This window comes from Parasteatoda tepidariorum, chromosome 3 (genome assembly GCF_043381705.1).
Source record: "Parasteatoda tepidariorum isolate YZ-2023 chromosome 3, CAS_Ptep_4.0, whole genome shotgun sequence".
Taxonomy (NCBI): Eukaryota; Metazoa; Arthropoda; class Arachnida; order Araneae; family Theridiidae; genus Parasteatoda; species Parasteatoda tepidariorum.
Window position 1 is genome coordinate 50,403,805 of NC_092206.1, and position 20,780 is coordinate 50,424,584.

Sequence of the window (20,780 nt, forward strand, 5' to 3'; positions counted from 1 at the left end):
AAGAGCGTAAAAGGCAATATTTCATATCTCATAAATTACACTCTATAACAAAAAAATCTACGCACCAAGAAGGAATTGTCCAATTGAAACGAAAATTGGTGGATAGGAAGACAATGTACAGAATAATACATGATTAAAATTTCAGAGCAATTGAATAATTTATTGCAGAGTTACAGTAACAAGTTCAATAAGGTGTTGACTCGCCTCTAGCCTGGATACAAGCTGCCATATGGTGTGGCATAGACCGATAAAGCTCCCGGATGGTCTCTTGCGGTATTTCCTACCAAATGCGATCCAATTGTCGAACGAGGTCATCAACATTCCGTGCCAGATGCAATCGCCTTCCCATCATTCCCAGACATGCTCGATGGGAGAGAGATCTGGTGATCTGGCAGGCCAAGAAAGAGTTTGACAAGCTTGCAGACAGTTCATAGCAACACGTGCCGTATGTGGTCTGGCATTATCCTGCTGAAAAACCAGCCCAGGGAGCTGCAAAAGGAACGGTAGCAGAGCAGATCTTAGGATGTCGTCGACGTACCGCTGTGCAGTAAGTGTACCTCTAATGACGACCAAAGGGGTCCGGCTGTCAAAGGAAATGGCACCCCAGACCATAATGCCTTGTTGAGGGCCGGTGTGGCGTGCAATAGTGAAGGCAGGATCCCCCCTCTGCCCTGTGCGTCTCCAAACACGTCTTCGATGATCGTCAGGACACAGTTGGAAGCGGGATTCGTTGCTAAAGACTATACGTCCCCAGTCGACATCATTCTAGCCTGATCGAGCCATGCACCACTGTAATCTGACACCAAGAAGCAATCGGATGATTGCTTCTTAGTGCGTCGATTTTTTTGTTATAGAGTATAGTTTTGTCACGAAAAAAAAGCAGATCAAAATTTATTGACTGAGTGTAACAATTGTTGTTTTATATTAAAGCCTTGAATTAGCAAGTATTTAGGTTGCATGGATTGAGCTAAAGTAAGGAAACCTCGAATTATGTAACAATTAATATAAAAAAATTTTAGTCTGAAAGTTTCCCTGCAGTTTGTACTTTAATTAAATAGATATGTTTTCACAAGCATCACCCCAAATATTTGTTTATTTTTATTTCCAATAGCATGAGAAAATGACAAATTGATACAAAATAATAAGCATGAAAAAAAGCATGTTTCATTTTTATGCATTTGGCACTTCAATTTCTTTTCACTCCGGAATTCCCACAAAACCTGGACAAATGACAGTTGTCCATGTCCTCATTCTTTTCACACACAGAGCTTTTTAGGTTTATAAAAATTCGAAAATTATTATTATTACTATTTGAACATTAAATTGTTTTAACTATTAGTATCAATTTTTCAGATAGAAGCCCTGTCACTAAATTGGGGAAGAGTTTTTAAGAGAGCACCTGGAAAATGACACGATTTAAATAACTCGCAGGTTAAAAATAAATATCGTTAGCAAACTAGCTATGAATGAAAAATTCAAAAATATTGAAATTTCGTATGCAAATTTTTTATAATAAAGAAAAAACAAAGTGACCAGCTAAAAAGATATGGAAAAAGCGGAAACCAAAGATAGTAAACAATATGAAGAAGTACCAAAGAAGTTGCACAAAAGCAAAATAAAGGAGCGAATACTGAGGAAAAGATAATGCAAGTTAAAGGCGCAGATACTACGGGAATTAAACAAACACATCAAAAAGCAACAGATACTAACGAAAATAAACAAACTCTTGTTAAAAGTACTGATGCCACAAAAAATTAAGAAAAGTTTGAAAAAGGAACAGATATTAAAGAAGATGGGTGAGCTAGGGTTAAAGGAACATACACTGCAGAAATTAAACAAGCCTAAGTTACCATAAACAAATTAAAGAATTAAACACAATATTTAGGAACGGGACAACTAGATAGAGTAATTAACAACTTTCAACTAGCAAGATAAGAAATAGAACAGCTCCTATGAAAAGATGAACATTTAAATATTTTTATTGTTAATTAAATAAGAAAACTGATTCAATTTTGTTCTCATTTCAATTTGCAACGACATTGACAATTAATCTAATAACCCTAGAGCAACGTCAGCAAAATTACTTGATATTCTGCTCTCCAAATGCTAATTATACTATATTCCTAAACTAAATAACTACGATTATTTTTCAAATAACCCTACCTTCTCCGTCTCATTTCTTCTAACAAAAATCACAACAATTCCTTAAATATAAAAAAAGCTATTTTTACATTCCTAAGAAAAAGGAAAACTGTTTAAAATGGCTAGTATCGTTTAAAACAGGGAAATATAACTTGCTGCTGATTTTTCTACTTAGTGTTATTGCATGATACCTACCTCTACATCGAAATTGGTGGAACAGCTGGTGAAGATCACGCCTTAAGAAGATTGAATACCTCGAGTAGATAAAATCTGTTGTGTGTGTGTAAAATATATGGCGAGATAAAAATCAAGCTCTCTCAAGTTTAGCGATTAATAGCACTAAGTTTTGCGATAAAATAATTCTTTTGCAACATTATACTATTACCATTTTTCTTCTTTTTGTTTTAGCTTGGTTTTACCGTCATAAACGGAAAGGTGTTGAAACAATCACCGTTCCTACTATTCTAGTTGTTCAAGAGCGGGGAATTGATCCTGTTTCTTTTGACTAATTGATCGAGGGTTGTTTTAAAACATAAAATTTTTTTGCGAAAATTTTTAATGAAGTGTGGACATGGCTTTCCAACAAAATAATGCTTCAACAAGCTCCTGATAAAACAACATTTCACCGCCTTGAACAACAATAAGCTCTTCACAATAGAAGTCTATGACTGTGTGATAGCCTATATCAATTGCTATACACTGGAAACAGTCCTTCCCTTGTATTACAGTACCTAGGAATTTAATCCTCCGATATTATTACCTCTTTCCTTGGATATTTTTGTGAGATCAACCTCCACCAAGTTTTGTTCTTTATATTTAAGCAAAGATTTAAATGTATGAAATTGTCGAAGAGAGAGTTCAATCTGATAATTTTTTTTCAGGAACGAGAAACTATAATTTGCGCTGTCTATCTCGTCGTGTATTGTATTTCTAAACAACTCGGAATCAAAAATATTACCTACACAATGTTGTTGGTTGGTTGGCTGGTTCTAATGCCACTTGCCCCACGGTGCAAGCCTGCTTGGTGAAACCGAGCAAATTTAAGGCAGAATGTGCGATACTTGTTTTTCAGTGGCGCCATCTATGGCCAAAAATTCGACTTCTGTCACATCACACGTCTCACCTGTTTATAAGGTGAACCCATTCATACATTCATTAATTCATCCACAGATCTTAATTTTGACCTGAATCAGAGAACGATCGGTCCCCAATCCTGTACCCTCAGAGGTATTGATTTGTTATGGGAACATTGAGAACTTTGCTACTCGACAGAATTTTAACTTGCATTAGTCACCAACTACACGGGGAGTCTTCGGCTGGCTGGGTTCGAACCCACGAATTCTCGGACATGGGCCCAGCGCCCTACCGACCAGGCTATCTCGGCCCACAATGTTGTTAGTTCTGTATATAATTAATTATTAAAATTATTGTGGAATTTAGTTTCTTAGGTCAGGAGTAAACAATGAAAAAAAGCTGATTTCACTGAGAAAAGGGTAAAAGCCTGGAAGGTCAGATTACAGTCGAACTCGTTTATAACGAGCACAAAGGACCGTAACATGTACTCGTTAAATCCGAGTGCTCGTAATAAACGGGTCCTTAAGGCAGGCGTGCAACCAGAAGAAGGGGGGGGGTTGGGAAGTCAAATTATTGAGTTTACATAAAATTTGATTAATACTTACTTACTTTAATTGATTTAATTAAATACTTTTCTTAATTTAATGACAACTATCCCCCCCCCAACCAGCAAAAAATTTCTAGTTGCGCTACAGTCTTAAAGGAAAGAAGCAATAAACGGAAAGAAAAATAAAGGAAAAGATTCTTACCAAAACATTTATTTTTTTCATTAATCTACATATTTAAAATAGTAGTTTGTTAGCTTACTTTGAAGTTTCAGTTCGCAGTTTTTATTTTTTATTTCGCGCGCATTTCTTATCATTTTGAAAAAAAGATTGCTAGACAGAAAAATATTGCTCGATAAAACCGGGTCTTGCTCGTTAAAAGCGACTTCTGTTCCATAGACTTAACATTGATCCAACTAAATATTCTCGTTTCCCTCGGTAAATCCGAGTTCACGTTAAATCCGAGCTCGTTATAAACGAGTTCGACTGTACTATAAAATTTTCCATGTTTCTGGTTCTATGAAAACACTGAAAAGCTTAGCATTTCTTATCGAAGCCCATAGGGAATGGTTTTAGTAAAATTAAGAATAAAATAAAGTTTTCAAATAAATGATAAAATTTGGTAATTGTGGTAAAATTTGATAAATTTTTCATGACACCTTAGAGCACCGTATAAAAACCATTCGTTCAGTTAAGTACACTTTTCAGTCTCATAATGTTTAATAAAAGTGTGTTAATAAGAACAGTAAACTTAAGAACCAATATTTCCGGAAAATCGTTACCATATACATGGGTCAATGAAAAAAATTATAAATGAAATGAAAAAATATATAAGTAATGGTGTAATGGGCAAATGGAAAAAATTATTAAATGAATTATCTGAATACCATATATTTTAGTTTCTTGTTTCAGATATATGTTTGTTTTTTATTCTAAGCAAAAATTTCCTTATCAAGCAGCAGGTTAATTTTATTAGAATTTCAGTTCTTTTTCTTCAGTTCAGCTTTTTTTTTTCAATTTGTTTTCTATTATCTAAAAAAGCATATGCTAAAAGGCACCAGCAAGTTCATTTCCGGCACATTTTATCGTTATTTTATCCGGAATTTTTACAGGCCATAGCTTTCATGGCATTCTATTGTAATTCGCATTTACATGACATATATTCGCATTTGAACAATATTTTTAGATACTATTATGTGACATAAATTTTCGTGTTTTACTTGGTTTCGATAATCCAGCATTTTAGATTAGCGTAACCTCTTTTATGAACATAATGTTTGATGAACGTATACTATTATCAAATATTGTACACAGATTAATGTGTGTATTAATTTCTCGGAAAAGAGAGCTGTTTTTTCTTTAATTATTTATTTAATAAAAGGAGCTATTTTTTTACGATTGCGGATAAACACTGCTGTGGCATAGCTTATTTTGAAAAAAGTGGCAAAGCAAATATGTCTTTAAGTTAGAAACTATTATGGTACCCTTTCATTTATTAAGAAAAAAATAAAAACATTTTTGCAACTAAGTATCGCTTTCTAAATATTCTTTCTACTTGGTTTTCTAAAGTAAATTTAAGCTTGGTGCTGTAAATTAATTATGCGTGTATTTGTAAAAACATAACCGATTCAAAACGCTTTTCAAATCTTTAAACCTTATTTCGATTTCAACACCTCTTTCGTGTTCATGATTTAATAAATTTATTTCTTTTGTACTTAAAGAATACACTGAAACCGGGAATCCTTCCTGATGACGATAATTTATCCATAAAATGACCCTTTTAGAAGTATGTAAAGTTATTTTAAATTTCAGTGTCATTAACCATTCAGTAATTCAGTTAACTATTTCTCTCGCTCCCGTCAAAATTACAAGGAGAGCTTCCGTCTCTTATTTCTCGTGCCCGTGATATTTCCAGGGTGCTCAAAAGTATTGCACCAAAATGGTTTAAATACACCCATGTCTTATCCTCGAAATTTTTATATTTCTTATTTTGCACACTACATGCTTGCAACAGACTTTTTTAATGTAACTGGAAGCACTTTATTTTAAACTTGCATCTCATGCTTTAAAATTTATCTTACCAGAAAAAAAAAATTCTTAATGTTTAAAACACGTATTTTTTTTCCTTAAATTCTCTTTTGCTTACTGGAAAACCAGCATTCAATCTCAATAATTCTAAATGTTAACCTCACCTAAAAAATATTTTTTTTTAAAAATTCAAGCTGAAAAAATTCCAAAAATCAGAAATGAATACGCATATTGAAATTACACTTTTTCTGTGTAATTTTCTTGAATAAAAAAGGACATTTCTTGACAACATTTTCTTGAAAATAATAAAATCGCTAAGGGTTCTTTTAAAAATTTAATTAAAAAATTTGCATTTAGTAAGATATTTCATAGGAAGTAACAAAATATTAACTTTAGATTTATATGATATATATTATATATTCTTAATTTTTTTACACAGCTTACGTGTGTACCTCTAGCATTAGCTGTCCCCCCTACTGCATTCCTTGTTCATTACCAGATTACTATAATCTATCAATATTGGCTTCACACAGAGGTAAGTGTTTAATAAGTAGAGGTATTGGAGAGAGGTATTTTATTTTATTACCGTCATTGAACAGCAGACCCAAATTTGAGTTTACGACTACCAATGTTCAAATTCTCAGCTTTGTAATTTTGAACTGATCCAGAAGACAAGGAAACTTCTGGATACCTCCAGAGATATGGTTTGCAATTGGAGCAAAGAGGGCTTCGTCACTCGACAGATTTAACGTGCATTAGTTACCATTTACTAAAAGGGGATTTAAACTCTCGCGAACCCGAGTCCAACGCCCTACCAACCTGGCTATCTCAGGCCGGAGATAAGTATTATGTTTAAGCTACTTAAGAATGCCTTAAAAATAATTTTTAGACTAAATATTTCTAACGAATGAAAAATTAGCCTTAAGAACATGCGCCAATTAAAAATTTAAAACAAAATACGGTGTCATTATTAAAATATAGAATTTACTTAAGTTGAAGCATCCATCAGCAACTTACAACATCTTTAAAAAAAGTTAAAATATAATATTGCAGTTTTTATTACATTGGCTGACGAATCATAGATTGAAATCTCTTTTACAATCAGATTCTTATAGTTTTTAACTCTAACTAAAGCAAATATGGTTTAGTTTCTCTCAAAAACCATATGATTTTGCCCTTATCATTTTGCCCAAACCATTAGATATGCAATGATTTTGCCCTTAGCCTTGATCCAGAAATTCCATTGATTTCTCTGTTGAGTTCAAAATTTTAAATCTAATGAAGTTGAACAGTACATTCATTAGAGATCTACGTACTATTAAAGTTTAAAGAAAATTAGATAATTTTCTTTAAACTTTAATTAGTCAAATTAGATGGGAAAAAAGAAGTAGACCTGCCTGACTAATCGATAGCAAGGAATAGTATGAATTAATGTAATGATTGAAAAATACACACCAGGTCTTGTCATAAACTAAATCAGTGTGTTTTGTTAATTTCCGGTTTACATTAGTTAAAAATTAAATTGTCCTAAAATGCAATACTTTAAAAGCGTTGTTTTAGAGATCATAATTCAATTTCGCCTTAAATTGTATTCATTTTACACTACAAAAGACATTTACGTAATATTTTGTGCTTAAAATCTAACATATATAATTCTCTTACGTGGCTCCCCAATTTTGGCTGTATTTCTTTCCCGCCGGTGGCAACGTTTGCTTTGTTTTGCTTACGTTACTATTTATCTTACACGGCGACAAAGAAAAGCCTCATTACAACTCCCCGAATGACAACGCTGGAAAATCGACCAATGATTGCCACTAAAATTGTCACATGCCAAATCTAGCTGAGGTGGCTCAACATATAGCGCTTTTAAAAACGGAAACTGAAATAACCTTAAGCTAGGCAGAAGTGAGTAGTCTTTGTCGATAGATCTCTATTTTAGTATTTTGTCGAAAGCGCTTTTTTTTCATGAATTTATAAATTACGAATTTATTTGACGATTTTTGATTTATATCACGAATTATACTATAGCACATTTCTAATAGGTTTAACGAATTATATGTCATTTATTTGAATTCAAATTTATTTTAATGACTTAGTATTTACTAAAAAGATGTAATTTTTTTAAAAGAAAAAGTTTTTATATGGATATGAATGATTGTTTTGCATTCTTAGAATTTCGTGCATTTGCAATTTTCCTAAGTTAGTAGCGAGTGAAGCGAGCTTGGTTTGCGAAGCAAACCATATAAGATTGCGTAGCAATTTTCGGGGGTTGGCGAGCGTTAAAGAGCAGGAGGCGCAGCCCACTAGTGTAATATAAATCAACTTTTCTTTAATAAAGTGCTTCTTTTTTTTTTTTTTAATAAAGTGCTTAACTTTTCAGATTATTGGCAAATTACCAGCACCAATAGAGTTCTTTCTCAGCACTCCCAGTCATCATAGAGCACACCATGGTAAGTTTTGGTACTTTACTTTTTGACTAGCGTATTTCTTTTTTTTATTTCGATATGCACACATTTTTTTAAAAAAAATTTTTGTATTAAAGGAGAATTAAAGTTGAATATAAAACAATAAACATACTTGATATTTAGGCATTAATACTTAGGGCAAAGCTCCTCTGCAATCTCGATGATTTAATCTCAATAATTCTTGCTCCTTGGCATAAAATTGTTTTTCCTACGAATAATGAAACTGTTTTCTGCTGCCTTTAAGTATTCTAATTTGGAAAATATGGAGAGAGTAAAAACATAGCTTTTACGATTTACTATTATTTGCTTATTAATCTGTGCAGCTGGTTTTAAAAATTCCCAATGCACCATATACGATAGACATCTAACAGAAGCAAGGGTGTACAGTTTATAAAATAACAATTACACTATGAAATCCTAGTAAAATCTACCAGCAATCCAGGTACGACGGTATAGTTCACCGTAAAATCTATTTTTATCGTAAAAGTTTTGTCAAACGAAAAATCTGATATATCGTAATATTTACTGACATATTACTGGACCTTTGTAATTAAATAAAAATTACTGTAAGAATTATGGTACGAAAAGGTACTGTAAAAATGGTTTTTTAAAATAAAATGTATTTTACGAATACGACATTCAGAGTGCCAGTAATACGTAACTGTAATGCCAGTAATACGTAACTGTACGTTACTGTAATTTGATCCAGATCGTTGGATTTTGCTCTCAAAATTTATGAGACTTAGTAATGTGAAATTTCAAGGGGGTATAGGAAAATGTAACAAGGAATGCGACCGAATAAAAAAAAAACGATTCGATTATTAGTTCAAGAGTTATTAACTAATTTGTAACTATAAAAAACCATGTTGGTTGGTCTATGGTCTACTTAAATGCAACTACAGAGTTGAAAATAGATGGACCATTTACAATTACAGACCATTTGATGATAGACCATTGGTAATAGTACATTTGTCATCATAACATTAACGAGAGTTTTTTTTCTTCGAAATTCGTATTTGTGTTAAAGTTATTGCAATTTTACCTACTTTTTTGCAATTTTTTTTCTTTAAATAATAAATTGTTCTCATAATTTTCGTTCTTGATTTGATGTCAAAAGTAACAAAATTTAAGATGGCTTGGTGTCTCCAGATACAAACCTTAACAAGTACATCCGAAGTCTTAAAAATATAAAGACTTAAAAATATAAAGAAGGAAAAACTTTTTTCAATTCAAACTGATACATGATAAAAGGTTGATGTGTGATGTATATTTATTACATATTGTTAACATGTTATTTATTACTGATTATTGCGTCGTAAATTCTTTATCCTTAAGTTTAGTTTCTTTTAAGTACGCTTGATTATTTTTTCAGATTCAGCTATTTTTCATTTAGTTACAATTAGCACATTTGTAAAGTGTGCTTACACGAAACTATGATAATAATATATTTTCTAAACAAAATGATCCTCTTCATTGATATTTAAGACAAAAAAAAACTTTTTAAATTTTTTTATGACCATTGAAGTTGATTCTGAGAAAAAAATTAATTTAAGCGCTGACAGGAACTGTTTAGCTACATCATCTTCACTGAGTAATAACTCTGTAAGGGGAGGTATTGATTTTTCCTGTAACTGATTTTCGAAAACTTTGTCATTCTTAAAATGTAGCCTTTCCTCCTTTTAATCTTCAATAGTTGAATGAGGAGTATTGGACTTTGTTGAGAGTAAATTAGACTGAATATCACGTAGAACAAACTAAAAGCTTAACTTTTATTTACACCAAAAAGAATATAAAAACAATAAGATGTTGCCAGCACAGGAAACTCAAAACTATCTAACTAAACTCGAACTCAAACCTCAACATCTTCCCCACCCTGGTCGAACTCGAGAGGGATGACCAGAGCTACCGGACGGGTTATATTGTGACAATTAACTCTCAGCTCACAGGATCTTATTTTTCCATCTCGTCCTTCATGCAAGTTCACCACTCTAGCTTTCTTCCACATGTGCCGTGATCGGACATCTTCTTGTAGAAGTACAATATCGCCAATTCGGATGTTAATGATATTGTCCTGATTACGAACTTGATGAAATGACCGCAATTGAAGCAAATATTCCTTGGACCATTTTTTCCATACGTAGCGTTGTTCGTTTGCGTTTAAATACTACAAGTTTTTCACTACCGGTAGCCATTCCAATTCAGATTTTTGACGAAAGTAATTAAAACAAGTTTAGCATGACTTACCGAGTTATTTCGGCACCAAATGTTGGACTTTGCTGAGAGTAAATTAGACTGAATATCACGTAGAACAAACTGAAAACTTAACTTTTATTTACATCAAAAAGAATATAAAAACAATAAGATGTTGCCAGCACAGGAAAGTCAAAACTATCTAACTAATCTCGAACTCAAACCTCAACAAGGAGTAACCACAGGGGTTGGTGATCGAAGCAACGGAGCAACCTATTTTTCTAAAAAAAAAAGAAGAAAAAAAAAATTCAACATCTATAAAGAAATGCATAAAATTTATGAATGGGAATAAAAAAGTGAATTTTATTTAGGTCGTAACAGACGTTATATAGATAAGAACTTTGGTGCATTTCTTATCATATGGGATCGCATATTTGGAACTTTTGAAGCAGAAGATCCTGAAGAAAAACCACTGTATGGTTGCACTACACAAACAAAATCATTTAATCCGTTGATTATACAGGCATGTATACATTTTCCTTTTTTATTTCTTGTTAGAAAGAAAATATTCTTAGTAAAATTATAAAACTAGATAGAATTTGTTGTTGAATAATTCTAAAATAATCATATTATCCTGTAAACTGATTTAACTTTACGCATCAAAAAAGATAATTTTGAAATAATCTAATTAGTTTTCTGAAATAAACATGTTGAATGCTGAATATCGTTAAATAACAATTTATTCAATTGTTAGCAGAAACAGTCAAATGACAATCGGTGGAACAGGCTGTTGTTTGTTATTTTACGTAATTTCAGAATGAAAAATCTAACTGTATACTAATCTTTTAAAGCGAATCCTTTAAAAAGCTAATAATACATTATAACAGATTACTTTGTTGAAGCAAAGGAATACAAAATATTTAATTATATAATAACAGAACTTTCTTTGAAAGAAACGCTCAAAGCAGTAGAAATTTTCATGAGAAAGAATAATTTAAGCAAAAAAGAAAAAAGAAAAACAATGGAAATAAAAGTATGGTAACCGAAGCCGACGTCTGCAGGTGGTACCAGCTACGGAAGCCATAGAACAAAACCTTTTCTACTGAGAGAGCCACACAAATGTCAAAATTTGCTCCCTCAGTACCCCGAAGTACTCAGTGCTCTGTTGAAGGTATTAATCACAATTAAGATTGATTATTCGCACAGGATGTATTTGATCATCACCACATTCAACCATGTCAAGCCCCATGTCCCGTTTTCCAGAGATCTGCCTGAACGGCCATGATAGAAATGTCACGTAAATTTGACTCTTATCAGATGATGTGAACCACGCCTGAGCTGGTACCCTTCCCTCCAAACTGTCTCATCACAGCCAAAGCGATGACTTTATACCACAACCACGATATTTTTAACAGGTACAGTCGCAAAAGAAATCACCCTGAATAATTTTCGTTCTAATAATCAGATTCTCCCGAACTAAGTCACAATCTTAATGGTTCCTGGGGGTGATCTCAAATATGCTAATTAATAAGTACTAACTATTAATTGAGTTACGAAATCAGACACTGAATAAGCATTTTTTTTATTACATATTTGGAGTCCTGATCCTTAAAATAGGGGGGGGGGACCTTCATTGCAACTCAAATTTAAAATGTAAACCTTTATTGCAACTCAAATTACGAAAACATTTTGTCGTAAATTGAGTTGCAATAAAGGTTTATATATTTGGCGATAGTTCAGAAAATTCTAATGCACATTCACAAGGTTTTCTATAATTTACGATATTTCTATTTTCAAGGAATTGCTGAATGTTAAGTGGCACTTTAAAAAGTATGTAATGTTCAAGAACAAGATATTGAAATAATATATTGCATATTGTATGATTCATTGTTTAAAAAATCACTTCATTCTGCTAGATATTTAGGTTACATGGTTTTCTTTAGATAAAAATAATTTGCAAATAGCATCCTCATGTTTTGATGTGTTCTGAAACTTACGATCTCAAATTCACCATGAAATGTCGCACAGCGTGTTCTTCAATTACGATAAGCTACATTTATCACCAAATGCTGCTACTTTAATTTTTTTTTTGCTTTCTTATATATATCTGATACGATACTTTCTTTTTAAACAGAGCTCATAAGGTCCTTAAGATACTGAAATGGGAGCACAAAAACTTTAAAGATAAATTATTCAATGCCATGAATTCAAAATATGTGGTCTCAAAATTTTAATTTTATAGTTAAAGGCAACCTTTACATCATTGATGCCACAGCTCTCAAACGTTTTTAATGACCACATGAATCCTGTTAAAATATTAAATTGCATATGTTTACTTAAACGAGTGTAAAATCCTTATCAAAATAATTATCACGATCCAAATGTAAAACAGTATAATTGATGATAAAAACTCACCTGACTTCAAAAAATATTAAGAGGGAAGTAAAAGTCGACATGTTTCGAGCGTTCAAATATAAGCGCCCATTCTCAAGACTTATCAGGCGTGAATGACTTGTGACTTTAATTATTGAACCCTCTAAACTTGTCTATTTTTAATATCATCTATTATTTTTTAAATCAATGAATTTTTTATATTTTCGATTCACTTTCTTGGGATTATCCATTTAGTAACACGGCATATTAAATAATTTCACTCGATATTAAAATAAATTTCACGAAAGATATAGGCATATGTTTTAGATTGAAAAAATAATAATTCACTACTTTCTAAAAAAATCAATGGAGTAAATATTTTTTTAGCGGCAAGCCTTAACATTTTTAAGCACATAAAAAAATTTCGTTTACAATTGAAGTTTAAAAAGTCGAATGTGAAAATGGAATGTCCCCTAGCACCAGGAATCGAAATTAAATAGTTACAAGGGCAGTTATTTCAAACAAATTAGCCTTTCCGTCCTACTCGAAGTTGTTTGAAAAGGTATTTTTTTATCTATCGATTCCAAAGTTAATTTTACATATATTTTAGAGTATACTTAAGGGAGTATTTCGATCGAGTTTATTTTTACACCCTTATTTGCTTGAAATTATTAAATAACTCGCTTAAAATAAATTATTCAATGTATGTGATTTAATGCATTTATAGTATAATGGTAAACGGGGCTTCCATCGCATATCCTTAACTTTGATACCGATATCATTAAATAAATGGAATAAGCTTAGATCAATAATAAATGGTAATTTTTCTCTTGTTTTAGTTTTCAAGGAATAATATGTTTCAATCAAACAGATTTCACTCTGGAAATAATGAAATTATTCAATAGGTTCCTTGGAGCAATATCATTCTTATCCTCATGTAACGAAATATGGGAAAAATTAGTTTTTAAAGTTTTCTCTAAAAAGTATGTTAACCTTCTCAACGTGTATTTTTTTTCTTTATCAAGATAAGCTCAAAAATTATGTTTTCTTTTTCATTTTTTTAAATCAGATGATTCTAAAATTGGGACGGCTTCGAAATCTTTTTACAAATTTAAATTTTTATTTTTTTCTGCTTTACAAAATAAGGAATTTTCCTAGCAATAAATTATATTATAATAATATCTTGGAAAACGTGCTAAAATCTGCATGGTATCTTAAAGAAAGAGTAAAAGGTATGATGAAATAGTTAGTTGGATAGTTCTGTGAATCGCACCTGGTCAGATAATTAAAAATTTAATTTCACAATTAAGATTTTAGGACGACATTTAAGATGCTGAGATATTTCAAGAAGCTTAAAAATTTTGGCTACGCATTCGACAGCTTTCATGCTCGATATCTTTACACTTTCTGTAGTGATTTATAAAACATCAACACTATTTTAGATAATCTGTGTTGAAGTCGCAAAAAAAGACAAACAATAATTTGTATTTCGTTTAAGAAAAAAGAACAGTAAAATTATTAAATAATCAGCTGTAATTTGCATCAAATAACTTTAAACAGTTGAATGTTTTTAATTTCTTAACAAGGTTTTATTCTTAGCTAGCAGACAATAATTCTAAGCTTTCTATTGAAAGCACTTGAGAATAATTTTAAAATGAATTTTAATTTAAAGAAAACCTAAATTAAAGTACTAAAAAATTTGTTAGTATATTAGTCAAGAAATAATATACGTAGTAGCGTAAAGAATAAAAAAAATTTAATGTTAAATTTTAATTAAATGGTGGGAAAAACAGTTCTGTGAAACTCTCCCGGGCAGGTGATTAAAAAAATTATTTTAATATTAAGACGATATATAAGAAGTTGAGAAATTTTAAGATGCTTAAAAAGTTTGACTGAGCATTCGCATTAATAATTATAAAATATTTATTGAAGAAATTGATAAATATTTTATTCTAAATCTATGCATACGCATATATATTATTGAAATTGTATCAATTATTGAGAAAACAAACTAAAAAATAAAATATAATCACATTAAATAAGTCAGATCTGGTGTGTAATCCTATTCTATCAGAAGCATGCTTTGATAAAACTCGACATTCCTTGAATAAAATGTTTTTTATTCAATATAATGTTTCATTCAAATTTCTCTACTAAATTGCTTTTATTTTAAATTTTTAGACGACTAAAAGAGAAACATCGTATTTTATAGTTTTTATAGTATTTTATAGTTAACAAGATTAGCAATCGATTATTAGAGAAAAAAAATATGAAGGAAATTTGACGCTACTTGCTCGATGTCAGCTTCCTCCTAAGTTATTCACATTTTAAAATTGATCGCCCCATTTAAATATTTCCTCACAGTCACCAAATTATTTTTTTTAAAAAATCATTAATTTAAGTTTTTCTCAGCTTCTACTGAATAAAACAGTCGAAACTTTAAATTTATCAATTGAAAAATATGTAGATTAATATGGTATAAAAAAATTTATACCTTACAATTTAAAATTTTTTCATCCTCTTTAAATTATAAAAGATAATTATTACAAATTATATTTTGTATGAAATTTTCTTTGGATAAATGAGTTATATGAGTAGGTATGCTTTTTTTTAAATTTCTTAATTAGTTTTTGAAATATGACTAAAACCGCAGAAAGTGAAAATGACATTAAAGGGTCCAAACTTCGAATCGCTCTCCTGATCAAACTATGGGGATCGCATTTCCCAAATTGCGGCTCCTCCCTACATTTTGAAGATTAAGAATCTAAATATGTAAAAAAACATATATGTTCATTCAGAGAAAGTATGTTTTGTGTAAGTTATTCCGGTTGATATCTCTATTTCTTTTTTTCTTTTTTGCCAACTGTACCTTGCAACCTGTACTCACAAGTTGAAAAATTCGTACTAACTACCCTAAGCTTTCATACGAAATGAATAAAAATATTTAAGTGGGTAAAACTTCCAGACTAGCGTGCAGACAAAATAAAGACCCTGATCTAAAATATTACTATCCTAGTATGACCATTTAACACTGCTATTCAAAATCTCATAGCTTAATGTGGGCACCATATAAAATATTATAAAGTGGACACTACAAATTTTAATCTTTGCTTTGATAACATTTTATCTGACTTTACCTACGAAACTGATGTCGTTTTTGTTTCGTCAAATTCAATTTTAATTTTTCAATTGAATTTAATTCTCTGTTTTCAGACACAACCTTTTATACGTATATGGAAGAGATTTTGTAAGTATGAAAAATGGAGTGATAAATTATCCGCTGTATTCAAAGGACCAGGTTGGACACCAGGGTCTCCCTGGACCGGAAACATAGAAGATGTACCACACGTATGTTTCTAATGATACAGTTTCTGAAGTCATTTGTTGTAAATAAAAAGCTACTCCCGCACTGCTGAAAATAATCGTTAATTCTGAGCTATAATATCACTTAAAATTATTGCAAGTTTAATTGATATTGTTCTTAACATTGATATTATTTCTTATACTAAAAATATGCTAAAATGTTAATTTCAATATTTTATTAACCCGGGCTTTTATTTAGGGAATTGTTAAATAATAGCAATTTGAACAGCTGTGTGCTTTGATTCGATTTCAATTTGTTAAATTTATATTTAAACAATTTGTTTTTTCAATTTCACAAGGAAAATTTAACAGTCTAACAGGCAAAAATGATCTAAGAATAAGTAAATATATATAGTAACAACGTAATGAAATGTGAACATTACATATGTTTTTTTTTACTAAACAAAATATGTATAAATGTTCTAAATTATTTTAGTGAACTGGAGTTATACTCTTTTATACATTTGTTATGCTCTTTTCACATGTTATAAAATAAAGGATGTATAATAAATGTACGCGTTATAAAATAAAAGATTTGTGTGTATACATCGCAAATTAAAAGTATACTGCAGATATTGAAAATACGGCATTCAATATATATCTAAATGAGTGCAATAATAAACAAATAAAGAAGCCCTATTTTCTACCTTTTTTAATTCTATTTTTAATTCTGAGATATTCAAAAATATGGTATGATGTCAAATATGGTAAAAATAACTATGATGTTTGCTTGCTCATAGCTAATCTAAAAAGTTAATTATTGCTCGTTTTTGTAATATTTAATTCTTTTTTCCTTTCATGAGTTTTAAATAATTTTCAATGTTACAATTCAAATCGCATAAAACTACGGTGAAAACAAAGAATGGTTTAAACTACCAAAATATGATAACTTTCACCATGCTCCTGATTTTATGAAAACGTCAAAAGTTGGGCAATTTTTACTGAAGCGATTTGGCAATGATTTTGTATAAAATTAACAATAAAATATGGTTTTATAATTTGTGGTTAAAAATTTAATTTTATCCTTAGCCTTAGAACATGGCGTAAAATTATTTTGTAAATCGGTTGAATTTGTTCCTGATTTTTAGATTTATTACTAAATGTGCAAATGGATTAATGTAAATAAAAAAACTTTAATCGTCAAAACTAAACTAGAGTTTTCGGTAAACAATTACCATTCAAACTGATAATAATTACCAAATGAATAGTTTAATTACAGTATATTTTGGTTTTATTATGTTTTATTAGGTTCCAAGATTATGTTTTTTTCACCAGTGATGTCAATACTATTCAGTATGGCAATTTCACCAGAATTTTTTTTTCAGATAATGAATTACATTTACACGTAATACGATAGTTAATTTTCTTGAGAAAAACAGATAAGCAGAACTAGAAGCTGGTGAATATCAAAAATACATTGTCAAAAGAGTTATATTAAATCCATGCTTTATGATAGTTACTTGTCTTAGAAAAATTGGTGAATAGAATAAGAAACTCGTGAATATCTAAAATAATTGTCAAAAAGAGGCATATTGAATTTATTTTAAGCAATGATGATACTAAAAATTTTTTTTCATTGTTAATTCAAATTCTTTAATTTTTTAACAAAAAATCACAAAATTTTTTTCTTGTTGCAGCCTGCTCCTCATTATAAATTGTATAATCCAGAAATGTCAAACTTCATGAAACTATACTCTATGGCACATTTTTTTATTTTGCTCCTAGCCTACCAACAACTTGCTTGGAACATGACAGTAAGTATGCAAAAAATATATTCTTAAAAAATAATTCTGTCGTATGTATTATTTTTATAGTAATGTTACAAACTTATAAAAGAGTAAACATTACAAATATTGAATATCTGCACTAATTAAGATTATATAAGTATTTGAAAATAATATTTTACCATAATGTTGGAAATCTGAAAACTATTAAATATCTTAAATACATATTTCCAAAACTACAATTTTAAGTTTAAAATTTAAAAATTAGTTCAAACCGTTTGAAAGCAACTTGTAACTTTAAACCTGCAATCTCTTGTAATATTCCGTTAAAGCAGTCTTTTTAAGCTGAATATTGCTATTATCATTGCGAAAAATAATTTTATTTGCACATTTTCTGTCTTGCAATATTTCTAAGAGTGTGATGAGATTGGTAAAATTTTCAATAAGGAATACCGCACATACATTTTACAGAAATCAAATTTTAGTGAAAATAAAAAATTTAGTCGTAGAATATGATCACAATTAAAACTTACACTAGATAAATCAAAAATAAGACACTACTTTTTGAGATATAACAGTATTTAAAAGAAAAAAAACATTACTCTCCATTGTTAGTTATTGTTGTACGATGAGATGAATAAAAAAGGATTACCCTGAGTAACTTTTGATCTAATGATTGGATCTTTATGTTCAAGGGTTCAATCTTAAAGGTTCGAGGGGGTGACCTCAAATACGCTAATTAATTAGTACAGATGATATTTTAAATTACGAAATCAGTACGAAAACGTACTTTCAACGTGCTTTTTTGACGGATTCGAACTTCTGACGCCGGATATATGTAAAAATAACCGCAATCTGTGATATATGGTCAGGAGAGCGGTCCAAAGTTTGAACCCCTTAATGATATTTTTTGCCTATTTCGCCCTATCTCGAGCACTTTTTAAGCGAATTCTGCATGGCAAGAAATTGGTCGAATAGTTCCGGGGAAATCAAATTTAAAAAATAAGGCTTCTTTATAATTTGAATTCTCAGGAACTATTCGTCCCATTTCGCTCAAATTTTGTATTTTGTCAGGCAAACTTCCGTTCTTTAAAATGATGTAAAAAATTTTATACTTTATAATTCAAAAGTTTTTCGACTATTATAAAATAAAATAATGAAAAATAATAAATATTTACTTAAAGGTATCTTTTGAATTGACTAATCATTGAATAAAGGAATTTTGTAATCATGCACTGTTAGAAATTTCTCTGAAAAAATGGTTAAATAAAAATTTATTGAATGGTTATTTTACCATATTTAATCAAAACGGTCAAATAACAATAAATAAAATGGTAATTAAACTGTTAATTGTGAGAAAAACTGTTTATTACTTGCTTTCACCTAATACGGTTAAACAACCAGAATTTTATCGCACCAACTAGAACCACCTAATGAAGCTGCTTAGTTCATTGCAAGTGCGTACATATCATAGCCGAGCAGGCTTATCTGTCGATCTCATGAACGGCAGAACTGGAGTTCGAGTCCTAGTGTTGACACCACAATATTTCCTTCATTCCCTTCAACATATAAAGAATTTCCAGTGTCCGGTACTCTAAAATGTCCATTACCTTACGAAAAGTGGAGCTCCTATGTCTAGTTAAATAATTAACTTTTTTTTTTACGTTTTTGAAAAGTGCTAGTTATAAATGGTTGAAAAACCGTATAGTTTTGACCGTATAGTTTACCGTAAACTTTACGGTTAATCAGATGGACAGACAGCTGCCAGTTATTTTACCGTAATTTTAGAAGGAAACTTTTAACAGTGTGTGCGAAAATGCTTCCATTTACTTAAAAAGTTCACAAGATATGGCGAAATACGTAAAAAATAAAATAAATATTAAGGGAACCTAACTCTGAACTGCGCTCCTGACCATAGTATGGGGACCATGTATCCCAGATTGCGGCTTCTCCTTACATATAGGGGGTTAGAAATTTGATTTCATCGAACAAAAGTTATGTTTATTCAAGGGGAGTACGTCTTTGTGTCTGATTTTGTAACTTAAAATGTTGTTTGCATAAATAAATAACATATTTGAAGCCACCCTCTCAAAAGTTAAAGATCATTAGATCAAAATTTACTTCAGATGGTTCGTTTCTTATTTTGCGCACTGTACGTTGCTCTCAAGGTACATTTGATAGATACAGCTCATATTTATTGGATATATACATGAATATTTCGTTTGGTTTCGAAAAGTATTAATTTCAGCAGGCTGTATTTATCACCAAGTTTTAACGGAATAACACATTGCATCTCATATCAAATTTTTTATTGTCTTTTTTTCCAGTTAAGTATTAACCTTAGGTAAAGGTATTAACCTGGCCTTGAAATTTAGAACACTTATTTGTCATAACTCTACGCTGAAATAAATTCCGGATTAAATTACTACATGATGTACTGACAACGTGACATCCGTAAAATCGCCTTTTACCGCAAATTTCATATCGTAATTTTTGTAGTGATATTTATTTAACTACAATGATTCAGAGATTTTACATAATTATTGGTGAAAAAATTCCGCTATATCATATTTTTTGTTCCTTAAAATTTTATAAAGTAATGGCACTTTAAGTGCCGGTACTTTTTTCCGTAATTTGGTTTGAAACTTTTTACAGTGTGACTGTTGCTGATAGCAATAACTGTATTCTAACTGTAAGAATAACCTATCCGCTGCCTTATCCGCTGCCTATCTGCTGTAAGAATAACCTATCCGTAAGAATAACCTATCCGCTATTAACATCGATTATACTATCCTGCTGTGTTCAGTTAACAGCTATAAATTATAAGAAAAGTTTAATTGTATATATATATATATAAGAAAAACAGATAAGCAGAA

General features: G+C 30.5%; 1 protein-coding gene across 1 annotated transcript in view; it reads left to right on the forward strand.

Annotated features, from left to right (window-relative positions):
- The window catches only part of LOC107443242 (alkylglycerol monooxygenase-like), a 35,396-nt gene that overhangs the window by 10,406 nt on the left and 4,210 nt on the right, over positions 1-20,780 (forward strand). Inside the window, exons 5-9 of the mRNA XM_071178625.1 lie at positions 6,229-6,324; positions 8,170-8,239; positions 10,816-10,967; positions 16,031-16,165; positions 17,818-17,934. Of these exons, the coding sequence (XP_071034726.1) occupies positions 6,229-6,324; positions 8,170-8,239; positions 10,816-10,967; positions 16,031-16,165; positions 17,818-17,934 (570 nt within the window). The remainder of the gene's footprint in view (positions 1-6,228; positions 6,325-8,169; positions 8,240-10,815; positions 10,968-16,030; positions 16,166-17,817; positions 17,935-20,780) is intronic.